The 18,521-nt window shown below is 38.1% G+C and overlaps 1 protein-coding gene and 1 long non-coding RNA gene across 3 annotated transcripts in view; one reads left to right on the forward strand and one right to left on the reverse strand.

Annotated features, from left to right (window-relative positions):
* The first annotated feature begins 6,651 nt into the window (after positions 1 to 6,651).
* Positions 6,652 to 18,521, forward strand: part of Papss (3'-phosphoadenosine 5'-phosphosulfate synthase) — an 85,411-nt gene continuing 73,541 nt past the window's right edge. For both annotated transcript variants that reach the window (XM_083134514.1, XM_083134516.1), the window contains exon 1: positions 6,652 to 6,898. In XM_083134514.1, coding sequence (XP_082990640.1) covers positions 6,863 to 6,898 — 36 coding nt within the window. In that variant the 5' untranslated portion in view covers positions 6,652 to 6,862. The remainder of the gene's footprint in view (positions 6,899 to 18,521) is intronic.
* Positions 12,956 to 18,521, reverse strand: part of LOC145997450 (uncharacterized) — a 37,391-nt gene continuing 31,825 nt past the window's right edge. Inside the window, exon 3 of the long non-coding RNA XR_014442898.1 lies at positions 12,956 to 13,067. This is a non-coding gene — a long non-coding RNA (uncharacterized LOC145997450). The remainder of the gene's footprint in view (positions 13,068 to 18,521) is intronic.

Here is an 18,521-nt window from a genome sequence, read left to right on the forward strand (position 1 = left end):
GTGGCTTGGGCTCTAAACCCTGTCATCCAAGAATAGAATTCTAGCATCTATCTGTGGGATAGTTGATTAATGCAAAAGATCTGTATTAATATCATTGGTCTGTTAACTTCTCTGAGGCTGGCTTCTTGCATAACTAATGGATGATATTCAGCAAACAACTGCCCCCCCCCCCAAAAAAAAAATCACAGCAAACAGATCAAATCCTGCTTTGAAAACATGCCAAGTAAACATTGTGCGTATGGTCTGCCGAAATGAATGAAGATATGGTTATTGTGATCATATGAGGAATGTGTACTTTTTACCTTTTCCAAAACCATGAAATGAGGTTAAATATAAATTTCCTCAGTGTAAGAAGGCTTCTCATTCACTTTCCTTAACACATGTGAATCTGTTTGCCCAATTTCTTCCCAGAGTATACTGCGTGAGGCTAGACTGCACAATCGACCCTTGTGTTTTACCGTTTGAAAGTAAAAAAACCCTGCATTTTCCAATTTGAAGTTAAAAATACTACTACTACATTACTTGCCATAGCTGATTTCCTTGAACCTAATCCATGTTGTAAACACACAGTATTGCCAGGTCGAACTTTGGTTTTCAATGGGAATGTATATACAAATTTCCAGTAGGATTCAACTTTTTTAAATCATGTTTTCATTCGTATTTTTTCATGTTTTCATTCAAAGGGACTCTATAGAAAAAGGAAGGGGGCGGTATGTCAATTACCCCATGTGCAGAGCCCGAAATGGGGGGGGGGGGCAATTAGTACTACTTTTTTCCCACTTCCAATTGTTTTCTCACCTTAAATTTTACATTTCTGGAATCCTTGATTCATACCCTTTCCAACGATGTATCAAACATATTTCTATTAAAAAGGGTCGATTCGACATCCTTACCCTGAGTGATGTCAAATTAAATATCATTCATTGCAGTAATTTGCTGCTTATGATCCCACTAAAGGCATGGGTCATGCATTGGGGAATGTGAAATATGCAATGTCACCATTTTTGATGTTACAATGGGTGCGTTCCGAAAGTCTTAACGAAACGAACGCATTCAACGAAAATAACTGGGCTCGTGAATATGGTGAAACCAGTTATTTTACGGACTTATGGGACACTCTAGGCGAAAGCGCAGGCGCAGCGTTTTGTTTAGAGAAAGTTTCCGCATGGCGTCAGCGGAAGGAATGTCCTTATGGCAAAAATAAACTCTTTTATGGCCACTGTTACTCATTTTAATCACATTCTAAGAACGGTCCAGGCATACTTATCTTGTGCATGTTGCTTCATATCGCTATCTGTTAAAATTATAATACATTTTCAGAACTAGTGCAGTTTGAATCCATCAGCACGCGCTTTGTCTGCAAGACGATTTTCACGGAACAAACCAGCATCCTGGCCCGTGCGTTTGGTGAATCTCGTTCTTGCACGAAACGCACGGAATGCGACTTTTGGGACAGCATAGGGTGCGTTCCGAAAGTCTTAACGAAACGAACGCATTCAACGAAAATAACTGGGCTCGTGAATCTGGTGAAACCAGTTATTTTACGGACTTATGGGACACTCTAGGCGAAAGCGCAGGCGCAGCGTTTTGTTTAGAGAAAGTTTCCGCATGGCGTCAGCGGAAGGAATGTCCTTATGGCAAAAATAAACTCTATTATGGCCACTGTTACTCATTTTAATCACATTCTAAGAACGGTCAAGGCATACTCATCTTGAGCATGTTGCTTCATATCGCTATCTGTTAAAATTATAATACATTTTCCGAAGTAGTGCAGTTTGAATCCATCAGCACGCGCTTTGTCTTCAAGGAGCAGACGATTTTCACGGAACAAACCAGCATCCTGGCCCGTGCGTTTGGTGAATCTCGTTCTTGAACGAAACGCACGGAATGCGACTTTTGGGACAGCATAATGAAACTCACGAAACGCACGGAAGCACTTATGGAACGGCCAGTTACCATAACTCGTTTAACGCGTTAAACTCGTGCGACTTTCGGAACGGGCCCCATATCAATATGTTCAAGAGGTTTAAAGTAAAGCATGTTTCAGTTTTTAGTTTGTTTTTGAAATATGTGACACAAAAATGAGGCCAGTATTTGCTGGAAAAAAATAAGATAATTTCATGTTACAAATTGTCTGAAACTGTGAATTAATCAATTAGAAACAAGTTCCTGTTGCACACTTCTAATCAAGGCTTCTAATAACCTTGCAGAAACCTCATCACATAAACAAAAACAACAATGTAGTGTTATTGACTAGGCAGGAGCAATCTGTGAACAATTTTATGAGCATATCTTACATTCATTTGCATTTTCTTTACTTTCCGATGGTATGAATAAGCAACATCAGTTGACAATGCACTAACATAACAGAATTTTGGTATCTGTACTTAAATACAACCATAGAGTACCCGTGAGAGAACTGAGCAAGTACTATAGGGCTAAATTCACACTAACTTTACAAACACGAATAATTCAATGTGAGACTGGAAAACTTTTAACTTTTATTTATTAGTTCTTTTACAAATCTTGATAATTTATGTAAAACATGTACGTTCTTGGGTAATATCTATTGGCTTCCTTTCCATTAAAAAAATAAGAAAGCAAAGAAGAAAAAAATATGAAGTGCAACATGGTCGAAAATTTTTTTTAGAAAATCTTTCAGATTAGTCTCATTTGTCCACAGGCCCACTGAGGAAGTTTTAATGGGATATTCAGCTGCTGTAAAAACATTTAAAATGTCATTCAGGATAGGGAAACGGGGTGAAAAAATATAGTAAACTCCAATCTTCAAGCAAACAAAGTCCAAAACCAGGTCCAGGCACGTATCCAGGAATTCCTTTCGGGGGGGGGGGGGGGCTCAACACCCTTTTTTTAAGGGGTATAGTAAGAACCTCACAATTGTGTGTTTAAGACCAGAGGTGGCAATTGGGTTCCAAAACGGGGGGGGGGGGGGGTGCGGAGGGCGTTGCAAGGGAAGTTTACTTTCTCTTGGTACACAAGGCTTAACATTAAGAGGTCATAATGTTGAGGGAAAAAAATAAAAAATGTGGAACAACTATCTCTTAAATCGTTGCCACTGTAAGGCTGTCATTTTAATCAGAACGTGAAATCGGAACATTTTTTACCACTCGACTCCTCTGTTTCCATGCATTAATATTGTTGCCGGAACCATCTCAGTATGTGTGTTTGTCCATTTCATCTCATCAGACATAAAAACATCTATGGTGTCTTTGAGTGTTTTTACGAAGCTGTTACACATGCACGGGATGGACAATCCACTCGACAACGCGAGATTCAAATTGTGGGCTGCGAACTGGACGCAGACAGCTCTCGAATATTTCTCTCTGATTCGAGCCTGAACACCACTAACGTGCCTTGTCCTCCCATTTTTCAACTCTTATAAAAGCCGAAACCCATCAAATTGTTCAGATTCAGGCCTTAGCACTCACAAGTGTTCAAAAATGCCTGTCACAGCTTCCGCTGTCTTGTCATATATCGGCACGAAACAAAGGAAGTCTTCTCGAATACAGGTGGATCACGAAACAATTAATGCACAGTGAAAACCCTTCCGTTCCCAACACATCTAATGTTTCGTCTCCCAGTATGATGAAATGCTTACTCATTTATCTCCAGTGTAGTGCCCAAGGGAGGTTTGGTGAGGTAATAACCCCATTTGACCCAGTATTCCCCCTCTCCCTTCCGAAAATCCTGGGCACGCCTCTCTTTATCTCGGACATTTTTTAAAATCAACTCACCAGAAGTTTTTATCATCGTATTGGAGATTGAAGTAAGATGCGTTCTTCCTGCAGGTTTGGATATGCTCCTTTAGGGTGCTGTCGTCTGCCTGCCTTCACACCTAACCTTAACAAGACCCTAATTTTCCATCCTTGTGACTTGGATTTTCAAGACTTAGGAAGGTTTCAGACCGAAGGGACACGCGATACATGTCGATTGGAATGGGCCAATCAACAGCAACATTTCACACCGTGGCGACACAAAAGGCCGCAGAAACCTAATTTCGACTTGTGAAATCCTCAGGCGACAGGGTGTGAAATCTCCCTTATTAGGCCACTGTCATTGTCACCTCGAAGTAGTAGCTCTTGTTGACCACAGAAAAAATTATCCTCAATCGGTGATAATGCTCCTCAGTTTTCTTCTCTCTCCTATATTTTCTGTACTTGTTCACTATACAGGCAACACCTTATGACTTGATATACACAGGACATGTACTATGTAGACATTTTAACGAAAAATCGGTTGAAGTCAAGGATGGCTAGGTGGCTCAGTTGGTAGAGCCCTGATTTGGGTCCTGGTAGAGCCTGCAATTTCCACCTAAAATGTCTACATATGCAACATCTTCTTGCTTTCTCTTCTCGACATTCATAAAATTTTCGGCTGTCTCTTTATGGTAGTTAAGTGTTTGAATGTGTTTCGAACCCAGTAGGCTTAAACAAAAGTATTTTTTTATACCATGAAATTCTCGGACTGCATATACGAAATTTAGTTCTGGCAAAACTAAATCATCACTCAACACTTTGATTTTCAGTTGATCTATGCAGCTTATTTCTGTTTTAATAAACCACTCCAATATCCGGTACTGCTGAAATATTCACTTTAGAAAGAGACCTTTGATCTCTTCGGCCCTCGAACCGAACTAGCACTACACTGAGGCCCCGGAATTTCTGCTGTCGTCAATGTCTTCATTTTGGAATCACTATATCTTATAAAGCAATCAGAGGACGCTGACTGATCTGATCACCAACGACTGTATGAATTGTCACACTTACCTCTGAAATCTCATTAACCGATTCTTTGTACAGATCAACCGAAAAATTGAATCCGCGTATTTATATCCTCATTATATTCTAGAACGTTCCGCAGACAAAACGATTCGTTAATATCGCCAGTAGTTGACTCCTTCTCTCATTCAAGAACGTACCCCCTCCTGCCTTCCAGAGATTAGAAATTACAACGAATCGCCCTAAGTGTGGCGCTACCTTTCTTGTGCAGCTTCCAAATGCTGACAAGTATCTACATAGTGCTCAAGTGCGCTGCGAGAACACCGAAAGCAGAAGAAAAGTGTACGTGCAATATTATCAACAACAGGGTTATCGAACATTCTCCGTCTTGCCTCGATAATTGTCTATCTCCTTAAATCATTGTCACATTATTCAAAAAGCCAAAAACCTGATTTTATCTAGTGTAAAATAAAATAAAAATCCCTGAGGGGGGGGGGGGGGCTCGAGCCACCTCAACCCAACTTGGATACGTGCTATTAACAATAACAGGGTTATAGAACATTCTCCATCTTGTCTCGATAATTATTTCTCCAAAATTATCATCACATTATTCAAGAAGAAAAAATCCTTGTTTTATCTAGTGTAAACAGAAAAAAATCCTAAAGGGGGGCTCGAGCCTCCTGATTCCCACCTTAGATACGTGCTATTGACAATAATAGGGTTATAGAACACTCTCCGTTTTGTCTCGATAATTATTTCTCTCAGATTTATAAATTTATTATCTTCACATTATTCAAGACGCCAAAAATCTAATTTTATCTAGTGTAAATTGAAAAATTTCCTGAGTGAGGGGGGGGGGCTCGAGCCATTAACTATAACAGGGGTATAAAACATACTCCGTCTTGCCTCGATAATTATTTCTCTCCTTCCATTATTTTCACATTATTTAATAAGCCAAAAACCTAATTTTATCTAACGTAAACTGAAAAATTTCCTGGGTAGAGGGTCTAGCCCCCTGTGCCCCATCTTGGATACGTGCTATTATCAATAACAGGGTTAGGGAACATTCTCCGTCTTGCCTCGATAATTATTTCTCTCCTTAAATTATTGTCACATTATTTTATTTCACACCACAAGAAATCAAAAACCTATTTTTATCTAGTGTAAACCTAAAACTTTCGGGGGGGGGGCTCGAGCCCCCTAAGCCCCCCTCTGGATACGTGCCTGACCAGGTCTGATTCCCATAACACCTTTTTGGACACGCCTGTGGTATTGTTACCGATATAAAGTTATGTCGATAAAAAATGTCCTGAGCGATCAGGTTTTTCATTTCCCTATTCTGTTACCCTCAGGACTCGCGTTTCGAAAGGGTTTGTGTACAAATACTTTTTTTTAGTACTCAGCCCTCACTTTGCCATTTTTTCCTGCCTTTGACATTATTTTTTTTGTAACGTTAAGCTAAAGGGGGGTTTATATACCCACCAACACCCTTTCGGCACGCCACAGGTAAAAATTTACCAAGGTTTCACAAGTGTAGTCTCGTTGAAATTAACAAAAGCCACACCTGTTTTGAAATACCGTAAACTGTAAAGCAATCTAATCTAACGTAAGATATCCAGCATTCGTGATTTTTACCACTGCACGTGCGGTACAGGAACAATTGTTGTAACGCCACCATGTCACATTAATGTTTAACAACATTTACCCAGCACCAAAGACAAGACTGACGATAAAATGAAAAGTAATAATATCGAAAACGAATGAAACTAAACGACAGCGTTATTTATATATTTGTAAAATTGAATAACACTTTAATATTAACAACCTTCCCTCCTCCATATAAGATAATACTTGAAATATTGCTTAGAAATTTGTGTTCCTTCTTCCATGGTAAATTCGGAAGATCCTAGTTTTACCGGCTGTCATGTATGTTTGCGTGGAAGTGTGAACATTTTTTTGTTTATGTATGCATTTGTCAGAAACGTAGAGTATTAGAACGTATTACACCTGTCACGTACTTTATTGCGTGCCGATTACCCCGTCCATAGACCCAGTAGAATTTTTTTTTGATATTCAGATTTTGTGCAAGTTTATACCAGCTTCATTGTTCAGTAAGATATAAAATGCCCGGAGATCAGGAGTTTAAGAAACAGAGAACGGTAAGTAAAATCTGTTTCTATATTCTTACCTACCTTTGCTGATTCATTTTATGAATTATGAAATTTGATTACAGCGTACTGTATTGATTTAACTGCAAACCGTACATGTGCTTCGTTTTTACATTTGTCACTGTCTTTGATAACTTGACATATTGCATATTATAATGAATGTTCTGGTAGTTGTACCTGTATTTTACGACCTCTCCACCAAGATCTAAAGAAAAGTTTATGTGCAGATACAAAACTATATGCTATGATAGATAACTTGTATGTGCGGATATTATTTTATTGATGTGTGAACGATATAAATTATGGCCGCGACTAATTTCACCAGGTGGTAAGAATAACATAGGGCAATTTTCACCAGGTGGTGAGAATACCAGAAAGTGCTGAAAACCAGAAATGATAAGATCAGGTATTGGAATTATTTACAGAAGTCATTTTAATTCTAACAGTCCTAAACCTAACCTACATAACCTTACAACGAAAGCTTTTAGTTTTAGTAGTGTCACCTATGTCACATGACATATTAGCAGCAGCAGACCATATTGGAATACCTTGTGGTATTTTTCTAACTCCATGGTGTGGAGAAAATAAAAGTACTTCTCATCCGAACGAAAATAAATGCACACTGATGTAAGCTTGATACATGCCAGCTAAAGATTGCATGCAGGACAACTCGTAGTTCATGTACATGCAAGTTTATACCAGCTTTAGTTTTAAGTAAGATATAACATGTCATGATTAGCCCAAAATAGCAGATAAGCGATACTAAGTAACATAAAAGCAAAACAATAACAACATTTTTAAATGCTTCCAACACCTGGTCACCTAAGTTCTGGTCTCAAGCTTAAAATCTCCCTATGAGCCTTGCATGGAAATTGCCAGAACTCCACGTCTGAGATAACCGTAAACCAAGAAGGACTGCTCACTGTGATGCATGGATGATGCCGAATGTTTTTCATCACACTCCTATTGTTCTATATGCTTACCTCAGTAGGTAAGGCAGTCTTGTTTGGTGCTATTAGCATTACTCTTCTACATGCTTACAAAGTGGTGGGCTTTTCACTTGGAATACGTTAGGATTGTAGGGTTTCCTTGCTTTAGTATTTCTGTCGGTATGGTTGTGTTATGGTGTTTAGAAATTTAACAGGAGCATGTGGAATGTGTTTAGAATACTAGAAATGATAGTGGAAGTAAGTCTGAAGTTCAGATAAGCTAACTTGTGTTTTTGAATATGCAAAAAGTACAAAAATGTGACGAATTACGAAAATTTGGTTGTATAAATATCCACAGTTGTAAGTCCCTGCTGAATGAATTTTTTATGTTGAAAATGGTGCATACACTTGCAGGGGATGACGGAAAGTGTAGAAATGGCCAAGTGTCTGATTCTAATGTCTTCATTACATATGCACTTGTACATCACATGAATCATGCATAGGCTACATGGTTAAATGAACATTCTTAAGATATGTAAATAATACTTACTGCAGCTATGTTGCATAAGGTTTTTTTATCTCGTAAATTTCCATGCATTTTACAGTGAACAACCATTTATTGACTGTAACCTTTCAAATGGACATTTGCACAGGCAGTCATTTATCCCCACACACCATAAAAGGTTTCAGAAAGTCCCAATTTTTGGTCATTTTGGGGTAAAACTTCAGTATGGTTCCAGCACCTTTCACTCGTTTCTTTCGTTATTTTTAAAATTCGTACTTATGTATTCTGCATTACGAAAGATTCTTCAAGGTGGTATTTTGCTTTTTTCACGAAAATAATTTCAATTTGTGACATGAGTAATTATTGTTGTACCTTATTTTCCTTCTGTAAGACACAATATGGCGAGACAGCTTGACTAGCATGGTACATCATCATTGGGTATGCAGTGTTTACAACCTTGTCAACCGAAAGATCCCCATGAAACCATTCATGAGTAGCCCCACAAACCATGCATGGCAAGGTTAGGTTAGGTTTGGTTATGTTAGGCAAACATAGTTAAAATTGTCATCTTCTTGCAAGAAATGGCATGATTGGAAACACTGACAGGGAGTTACGTCATCAACATTCACAACATTTTGTTCACGTAGTGCAAGGAAATGAAAGGAACAACAATTGTGCTTCGGAGAGATATTTCCACGATGAAAGAAAATACTTCCATGAACTTCTAAATGCTACAGAAACTCATTTCCGTAAGTAGTTTCTTGTGTAAAAATGAAGAAATCCGTTGGGACCGTATCGAAGTTTTACTCGTTTTGGCTCTAAATTTACCTTTCACCATTAAACATGAACTTTTCTGGATAAATCCCTGTGCACAGCTATCTTCACTTGCATGTTTGCAGAATGTTCGTTTATCTTTACATATTCAGTACATTTGTATTGCCTTGTTTGAAAAATGTCATTCCACTACCAGATTCTGTTATGTTTTCACAGATAGGTTAATCAGGTTCTGTTATAGTGTTATAATATTTCCCCCACTTTCTATACAATATTTTATGAAGCGAAGGAATTCAATTTATCTTCAAAAATATTTACAGCTTACCGTAGAATTTGTGGCATTTGTTCTTTTGTATGTATATGTGACAGTTTTTTCTAAGTAGAATACATGGTACACTTCACCCTCTGTACCCCCTGGTGAATCTGAAATATTTTGCATGTTTTATGAAGATTTTGTTCATGGAACGTTTCCAGTTGATTTTAGCTCTGGGAAATGTGTTCTTGTTAAGTAAAGTACGTCTGTTACCTTAGCATGTTACTTTATACCGTGTAGCAGAACAGCCTGATGGCTTTGCGGAAGTGAATATAGCACCCAAAATGACTTTCCACAACAGCAGATATAATTTTACGTAGTTAGGTTTGGTATTGATAGTTATTTTCAACAAGTTCCTTCGCTATTTTAGTGTGCATACAAACAGTTTTTACTTACAAAAAGCTGCAAAAATACTCTGAAATTGCAGGTTTTAACTTACGTGGGCCATTGTTTGGCATCAAATATCTTCGTTATATGTGCTTTCCTAAAGCTGGAACCACTTTTACATTACGTAAAAAATTGAAATCTGTCAATTAAAAGAAAATTCGACGTAATTCTCGAGGGGGTACAGTGGGTAAAAGGCTCTGAATACATATTTGCAGCAACTAAATTTGTGAGAGTGGTATTATCTGCATTGATAAAGTTCCTCAGGATTTAGGGCTTCATGTAATTTGAAACCAACATATACATTTTCTGCTAAGTTTAAACATTTGCTCAAACCAGGGTTAGACAAAACTAAAAAATAATTCAGGCACCAGCCTCTAATTCTCAGGAGCTACTGTTTTTTTTTTTTTTTTTTTTTTTTTTTTTTTTTTTTTTTAATGCAGGCTAAGAAACCATGAATCCAACTAAATCTACACATTTTGAAATATGATCCTAAAACATTTATTTTTAATTAATACAAGATTGGATTAAAAGTAATTAATTCTTGCACCAGAGTGACCTTCCGAAACAATGCTCAATGGGCCTCCTCGATGGCGTAGTGGTGGTGTCTCTGCCTTGTAATCAAGGTATCCTGGGTTCGATACCCGGTAGAGGCACAAGTGGTTCGGATCCCACTTTAAACTGTAGGTCCAGTCCCGATTAGCCTTACTGTGCATAAAGTGGACTTAAAACACCAACTCAACAACAACATAGAGAAGGCTCAACTGGTAATAGCATGAATGCTTATTATTCTAATACATTAATCTCACGAACATATAAAAGGCACATAGTGTACTTGTTAGTGAAAAGAATGGGAAGCATGCTCCACTCTCCCCCTCTCATCCACACACAAGTACGGTGCACAGGAGTCCCTGGTCTGTGTAGGTTCTTTTTGCGTGTGGTTCCACTATAGAGGGTATTGAGTGCTGGATTCACAATCTTGCCACATACAGCTCATGGAGCCATGGCATGGCAACTTCCATCTTTGTTTTTATTTGTATTGTAAATTAAATGAAAAGGAAACTCATTCTGCTTGTCAATTATTTTTTTTCGAGAATCTGCTTTTATCTCACCCTGTACTATGAATCTGGGGAAGGTCTGATCCTTTGATCTGTATAGTGCTCTCCCACTTTTAAAATTATTTGAGAAGTCAAGTTATTACGATCCGAGAACCTCGTTTTTAGTAGCTAAACCGAAAAGTCTCTTTGGCCTACATTATTTCCATATCCTGTGTGCTCCTATCCAAAAATAAATCAAACCACTGTGAACTTATTATAATACAATGTGGTACTAGAGTGAGGGGCAAAATTATGGACCGAGGTGTAAAGGTTAATCTGTTCTGAAAGTGCACATGGTTTGAAAACCCTCTTAATGAACTAACAGCTGTTAAATTTTTAAAAAATAATAATATTATTTTGCGGATATTGCTGTTTTTATTGGCAATACAAGACTATGCAAATTTTACTTTAGAAATTTACATCGTAGACGCATGTATGTAGAATAATTGTTTTGGTAGTTTGAGCCCACAATCATCTATTTCATTTTCATATCACTCTGTATTGGAAAGATAGACTAAAGTACATTTTAACATGGAGATTGTATCTGTTATTATGTAACTTTCAATTTAACTGCATCTTCCCCTCACAATCCATATTTGAGGGTCCACTACCACAGACAAATTACAGTTATGCATGTACTACTGGGCTTCAAGTGTATCCCGCTAGTGTCACCTGTACGAGTGTTATTCGCTCAAGCTCTCAATTCCGTACACTATCTAGCATCGTCCATGCGAACAATTTGGCGCTCGAGCAAAATCCTATCTCTGCAGATTTGGAATATACTACATGTAGCTCAGTAAACTGAGAGTTGTGCCACCGTAATACTGTGAAACTTGTGCGAGTGGTTCTGGATGGCTATTACAGATTTTTGTGAGTCACATCTTCAAACAGAATGTATTTTGATATCACATTCTTGTTACGTGATCAAATAAGTGTTTTACTTGCCATATAATAATCACACTAACTATTTCCACTTTAACACGTCAAGTATTCTTATTCATATAACCTCCTTTGTTACTAACCCCCTTCTTCTTCCCTCACCTTCCCAGCCCTAACCTTTCCTGATGTTTCCAGGAAACCATCTCCCATACTGACGTCCTTCCCAGTACGACCACTTCCTGCTGGCACCTCAGCAAGATCATCTCTCTTCTCATACTATTACCTTAATTCACCCTTCGATCTCTATATTTAGTCACATAGTTCTTTTTTCTTTTCTCTTTACTATTATTATTATTTATTTACTAACTCTCACATTTTAGAAACTCTAACTTATTTAATATCCTTCAAGAAATAACTCTCGTTCTACTTCCCGTGTCATAACACATTACACCTTGTTCTATTATTAACATACTGATAAATATATATTTATTTTATTGCACTACTAGCAAAAAATCTAAACTGTAAACCAAGCTCATTTCTGGTACACCGAAACAATCTTGGTCCACAATATCCATGAGATGTTAACCAGTTGTGGGTTGTCGCCTCAAACATGTACAATTGAAAGCATCAATAAAGAAGAAGGCAAAGTAAAAAACGGAACCAAAATTCCACGGATCTGACGCCCTGGTTTATTTTAAAGATACCAGGGCACTAAGTGCCTACCTCCAGATGTATGCGGTGGAGGTTGGACATCTTCAGGGTTTTTTTTCCTTTGCTTTCTGTTTCATACCATAATAATGAAGACAAATTCAAATGTTGCATTGCAAATGTGTTATGACGTCTATTATCCAGGGCTTAGTGGGAACATCCTGCAAACCAGAAATTCTGGTTTCGAATCTTCAAAGGTTGATCTCATCTTATTTATATTGATGACAGGGTTGGGCTACACATTACCGAACTAGATTGTGGGTGGCCCATGTAAAACTTTAATACGGTAATGATAATAATAACTACCAGGTGATCCGTTTGGGTATGGATAAAATAAAATGGCTATGACATTTTTTTGGTCGAATGTAATTACCTGAAATGACTGAAAGGTGGGAGTTTTTATTTTTATACACTACTAACAGTTTGGTACAGTTTTCAGTTTTGTACATGGCCTCCATTGCAACTCATAACGGTGGTCCAATTCATTCCACATCTGGTGTAACATCTCTGGGGTGATTCTGTCGAAAGCCTGGGTGATTTTGAGTTTCAAATCATCAATGTCTGTGGGTTTCTGTGAATAGACTGTGTCTTTAACGAAACCCCAGACGAAGAAGTCTGGAGGGGTTAAATATGGGGAGTTGGGAGGCCAAGCAATTGGTCCCCCATGGCCACACCAACGACGATTGAAATGTTGGTCAAGAAAATCAGTTCAAATTTCATTGTTGCCAACACACTACAGCAAAACTCCCATGTTTCACGCACAAAAACACCAACACGAAATTTTTTTTACTATCACATTTACGTTTCTATTAATGTTTTATTTTATCCATTCCCAAATGCAGTTAGTGTACTGAAATGCCTAGTTATTCTACTCAGCACCATAGCTAGATATTTTGCCCCCTAGGCAGGATTGTGGTTCAGAGCCCTTCTCTTCCCTGCTACCGACTCGACTGACATTTAAGTGCGTCCTTTGATATTTTCTTTTTATGCTATGGTTTGTGATATTTACACCCTACAAATTTTGAAATGAGGAAACAGAGTTATACGTATTTTAAAAATTCGTAGTTTGCATTTCTGATTTTTTAAAAAAAAGTTTAGCATATTTAAGAATATTTTTAGTTATGCCTTAATGTCTGAAGAAAAACTTTAAAACATTACTATTTGGAAAACAAAAAATTCCAGCGGTGTGTTACCAGAAAAAGCTTTAAATGGCACCCTTTGTGCATTACGCCCTAAGCGCCTCCCACCCTACCCTACCTGCCTGTCTTGTTAGCAACTTTTAAAAGTTAGGGTGAAATTTGAGTCATAAAGTTTATGTTGTATGATTTCTCACATAAAATTCCAATTTTTGGAGTTGTGTAAATTATGAAACCATTTATTGTTTGGCTTAAAGGTAGATGATGAAAACAAACTGGTTTCTGTATTTTATACTCAATTGTTTTCAAGCTAATGCAGCTTTTACGTTGGTCATTCTGTTTGAATACTAAGTGAAATGTATTTCTGTTATTAGCAATAAAAGATAACAAAGCTTTCTATTTTTTTATAACTTGAAATGCATATCAGTTTTGGATGGCGGGGGTGTGGATGAGGAATTGCATGATGTAGACATCTATGGTTTACAATTTGGAAATATATTGAACCTGTATCCATGCAAATTGAGCAAAACTGGATGAATTCTCTATCTTCTCTCCCAATGCTTCCATAACGATATCGACAATACATGTACGGTCATGGAAAGAAATACTTCCCCCGTAAGACTACTGATATTAAGGCTCCATGGGGGGGAAGCAGGGGTTTATCCAGGATTTTTCCTTTGGGGGGGTTGTAAGTTTGGGGATATGAAGTGCATATTTTGAACCGTTTCTAAAATGTTCGCCCGAATTCAATTTGTTCATACATGTTTACAGAGATTAACCCTCCCCTCCCTTCTCTTCACATAACATTTCAGAAGAAAAAAATATGTCAAATACTGTAAAAGCTGGAAAATATATTTTTGTGATAATGTTAACATTTCAGTGTAACGTTTCAAGTATTGCTTTCCAATAATGTTCAGTTCTTGATTTAATCAATCGTTAGACAAACACAATGGATGACATTGAAAAACACAAAATTTAAACATATTATTACCAGGGATTATTTCATGCAATTCTTACGCTAGTTATAAAGAAATTAGGAACACTTGCGCAATATTTTTTTTACTGTATTTGTATGGTTCTTGTCGTATGTGTAACTCAGAGATTATCTTGGGGGGTGCCCAATTCATCGATGAAATATCGGTGAGAAAGCACTGCATGGGTGCGTGCACTCTTGCCTGTCTGATGTAGTAGTAATAAGTGCATGTATCTGCAGATATGACTCTTAAATAAATGACCAAATTGCGAGCGAAGCGAGCAAGAAAATGTTTAGAACTCTTTATTTCAACTGATAATGTATATTATTAATTAAACACAGCGACAATACTTTTCTGTCACAGTATCCACGATGTGTACTCTTTACAATCTTGCTTTGCTCCTTCGGTGTCCTCTTTACCTCAGCACATGCCCCCTTCTGTTCTAGCTTCAGTTAGAAAATATGCATATATAATATAATTTTAATAGTTCTATGTTGCAAGTGTGTTCCAAATTCTGCTGGTGTTTTCAAATCTCTGTTTAAACAATGATTCACAAACTAAAATAAAGTAATGAAACACACTATATATTTAGAGCATTGCCATGAAGACTTTAAAATATAGTGGGATGTTTGGATGCACGTTTGATAGATAGATAGATACATGGTATTGCTTTAGAATGAAATCGGTCAAGGAATTTCATATTGAAGTCTTATACCCTTACAAAACTTGGGGAAATATGCTTAAGAAAACTAAATAACATGTGCAAATAAACGCATGGCATGTTAGCTGCAAAGGGAAGGCAAGGAATTTTCACTTCTAATTTGAGGTAATGCTTTATTTTCAATTATTCAAAAATTGAATAGCATTTATTTCACTTTCCAGCAGGCAGTTTCAAGCACCGTCGTGCCACCACTGGTGCACCTATGGTCAGGTATAAAATTTGTGGCTTAATGTAAATAAAATTTATTTTTATGTTTAATTCCTTATACTTCCTCCGCTTCCTTTGAAAAGTTCGGAAAAATTAAATATGTCATTATGTCAGGGAACAGACTAGATAAAATGAGGAAGACAATTTTTACTATATAACTTTAATTTAATAGGGTGCCAGTAATTTCACAGGGCACTACGACGTTAACGCTTTTCTATTTATATCTGTTTTGCTTGTTCGGTAGCCCATTTGTCCTTTGCACCCAGGCAAACCCCGCGCAACCCCCCTCCCTTTTACGAGGGGTGGGGGGCTGGAAAGTTCATGAAATCACCCAGAAGAAATAAAAATTGAAACAAATCGTTGTAGCCATTAGAAAGAGCATATATTGTAAACCTCTTATCCTGAATATGATCCTTTTGTCATTGTTATTTTTTTTGTTTGACGTTCAGTAAGAAGAGATGGCGGAGGACCTAAGGAAATTTGAGAAGAATGAGCTTCGCAGTGTCATCAAGTTTTTCGTGTTGCAAGACAAATCCCCCATGGATATTCAAAAAAACTTCGCGTGAGACTTTGGGGGAACATGCCCCAGGATATACAACAGTAGCCAAATGGGTGAGGCGTTTTAAGACTGGACATGGTGAGACTGAAGATGAACACCGATCTGGCAGGCCTGCAAGTGCAGTGACAACGGAAAACATTGACAAAGTGCACGACATGATCATGGAGGATGGGCGCATATCCACCAAAACCATTGCTGCGTATCTGGGGATATCGCGTGATCGTGTGGGTGTCAAAATATCAGAGTATCTGGACATGCGGAAGCTCAGTGCGAAATGGATCCCAAAATGTCTGAATGCTGACCAGAAAAGAACACGGGTGCAGATGTCACGGGAGACCGTGCGCAAGTTTCAACACCCTGATGATTTTTTGCGCTGTCTGGTGATTGAAGATGAAACATGGATTCACCATTATGACCTACAGACTATACAGCAATCCATGGAGTGGCACCACAGTGGATCTCCTCGACCGAAAAAGTTCCGAAGTCAATGGTCAGCGGGGAAGGTTCTGGCATCGGTTTTTTGGGATAAGGACGGTGTCATCCTCATAAAATATCTTAAACAGGGTGAACCATCACTGCTGCTGTTTATTCCCAATATTTGATTGAATTGAAGGCGGCTCTGAAGGAAAAACGTCTGGGAAAAGTGAGCCGTGGTGTGCAATTTCTCCAGGACAATGCGCCCTCGCACAAGGCCCATCAAACCATGCAATTGCTGGCGGATCTGGGCTTTACCTGTGTACCTCACCTACCCTATTCCCCTGATCTGGCTCCGTCCGACTATCACCTCTTTCCAAACCTCAAAAATCATCTCAAGGGCACACATTTTCAGTCCGAAGAGGCGCTGGTTGAGGAGGTGGAAGACTGGTTTGCACAGCAGGACAAAACCTTCTATTTGAAAAAGTTACAAATGTTGAAACATCGTTGTGAAACGTGTATTGAGCTTCGGGGGCAATACGTTGAATAATGTATTAAAATGGTTGTTCCAGCTGTATTTCTTTTGGGTGATTTCATGAACTTCCCAGCTCCCTCTCATACAACTAACTCTCTTTCTAGTATATAATATCTTTTACAAAGGTAAGAACAGCCACAAAAATGGTCACATACATCAACTATAGACGTGAATGAATCTTTCAGTTTTATATCGAGTACTCGGTCAGTAAATTTTATATTGGTACTTAGGAATATCCGTTGGAAGAAATTGTACCTACATATAGTGTCACTGTTTTCTACTCACCAGTTTCGGTTTCTTTCTGTCTGGTTTCATTTTCTCTATCTTCTGCAGCCAATTTTGCAGTAAAGTTTCAGACATTGTTACACTAAGCAGAACGACAACACACGAACTGAGATGCTACACTGAGACCTACCTAAGGTCAAAGCTAAAGGCATTTGACTGTTCTCTTCTCTACCACTCCAAAATCATCCATCTCGCCCAAGTTACAGAAAACAAGTGTTGCTAACCATAGTAACAGAATTCACTACAAGGAGTCAAACCTGTAACTTTGAATTTCTTCCCTTACTTTTATCGTACATTTCTCACATAAAGGAATCGAAAGGAAAATGCAACAAAATGTAAATTTCATTGACTCAGAGGTTGAATTTACAAATGTGTAACGTATTTAAGAAATATTTATTAAGGTATTCAAACGCTGAAGTGCCAACACTGTGCGGTATGTCTCCCTAGGAGGATGGCGAGAGGTCAGTTTGACATTTTCCAGAAGTCAGTCCCCTTCCCTAGAGCCGACGGAAGCCGTGCTGAACATTCCACCCTCCTTCTTTGACACTTTGGTGGTAGTTGATCGAAAGGTCCATTGGACTTCGTTTCTTGTAGAGCTGCAAATGGTTCCTTTATGTTGAAGTATTGTCATTCTACTGTTCAGGGGGTGTTCCACTTTTCTGCTTGGGAGGATGTTCGTCAAAATTTGGGAGGGCGTGTTAGGGTTGTGTGGATAAGTCACTGGGGGAAGTATTTTTTCCATGACTGTACAAGGTAACTAGGAAGTGCTGGTTGCAATTTGTCACGTGCGAAGAACATATTGAGGCCCATTGTTGTGTGGCCTTGGTTTTTTTCCCCTCAATGCATCGATTGGGGCCTTTCAGACAAATCATTGCCAGGATAGGATACCACTGGTTGAACTTCTCTGAGATTGTGATTGGAAATAGCACTCCGAGGACATGCCTCAATTTCCTACCTAAACTCATTTACTGGCTACTGAACGGCACCCTCAGTGGCGTATTTAGGACCAACCTTGCGGAGCTCAATCTTCGATAAAATTTATTAGGGAAAATAAAAATTACTGAAAGCAAGCAACTTTCAGTATATATGTCTCTAGATGCAGTTAGTGTACACTGAAATGCGTAGTTTATAATACGCATATACGTATAATAAATAATAACATAATATTATGACTAAAATTCTTCCCTAACTTTT

Source organism: Lepisma saccharinum, chromosome 13, assembly GCF_977018435.1.
Source record: "Lepisma saccharinum chromosome 13, izLepSacc3.1, whole genome shotgun sequence".
Classification (NCBI taxonomy): domain Eukaryota; kingdom Metazoa; phylum Arthropoda; class Insecta; order Zygentoma; family Lepismatidae; genus Lepisma; species Lepisma saccharinum.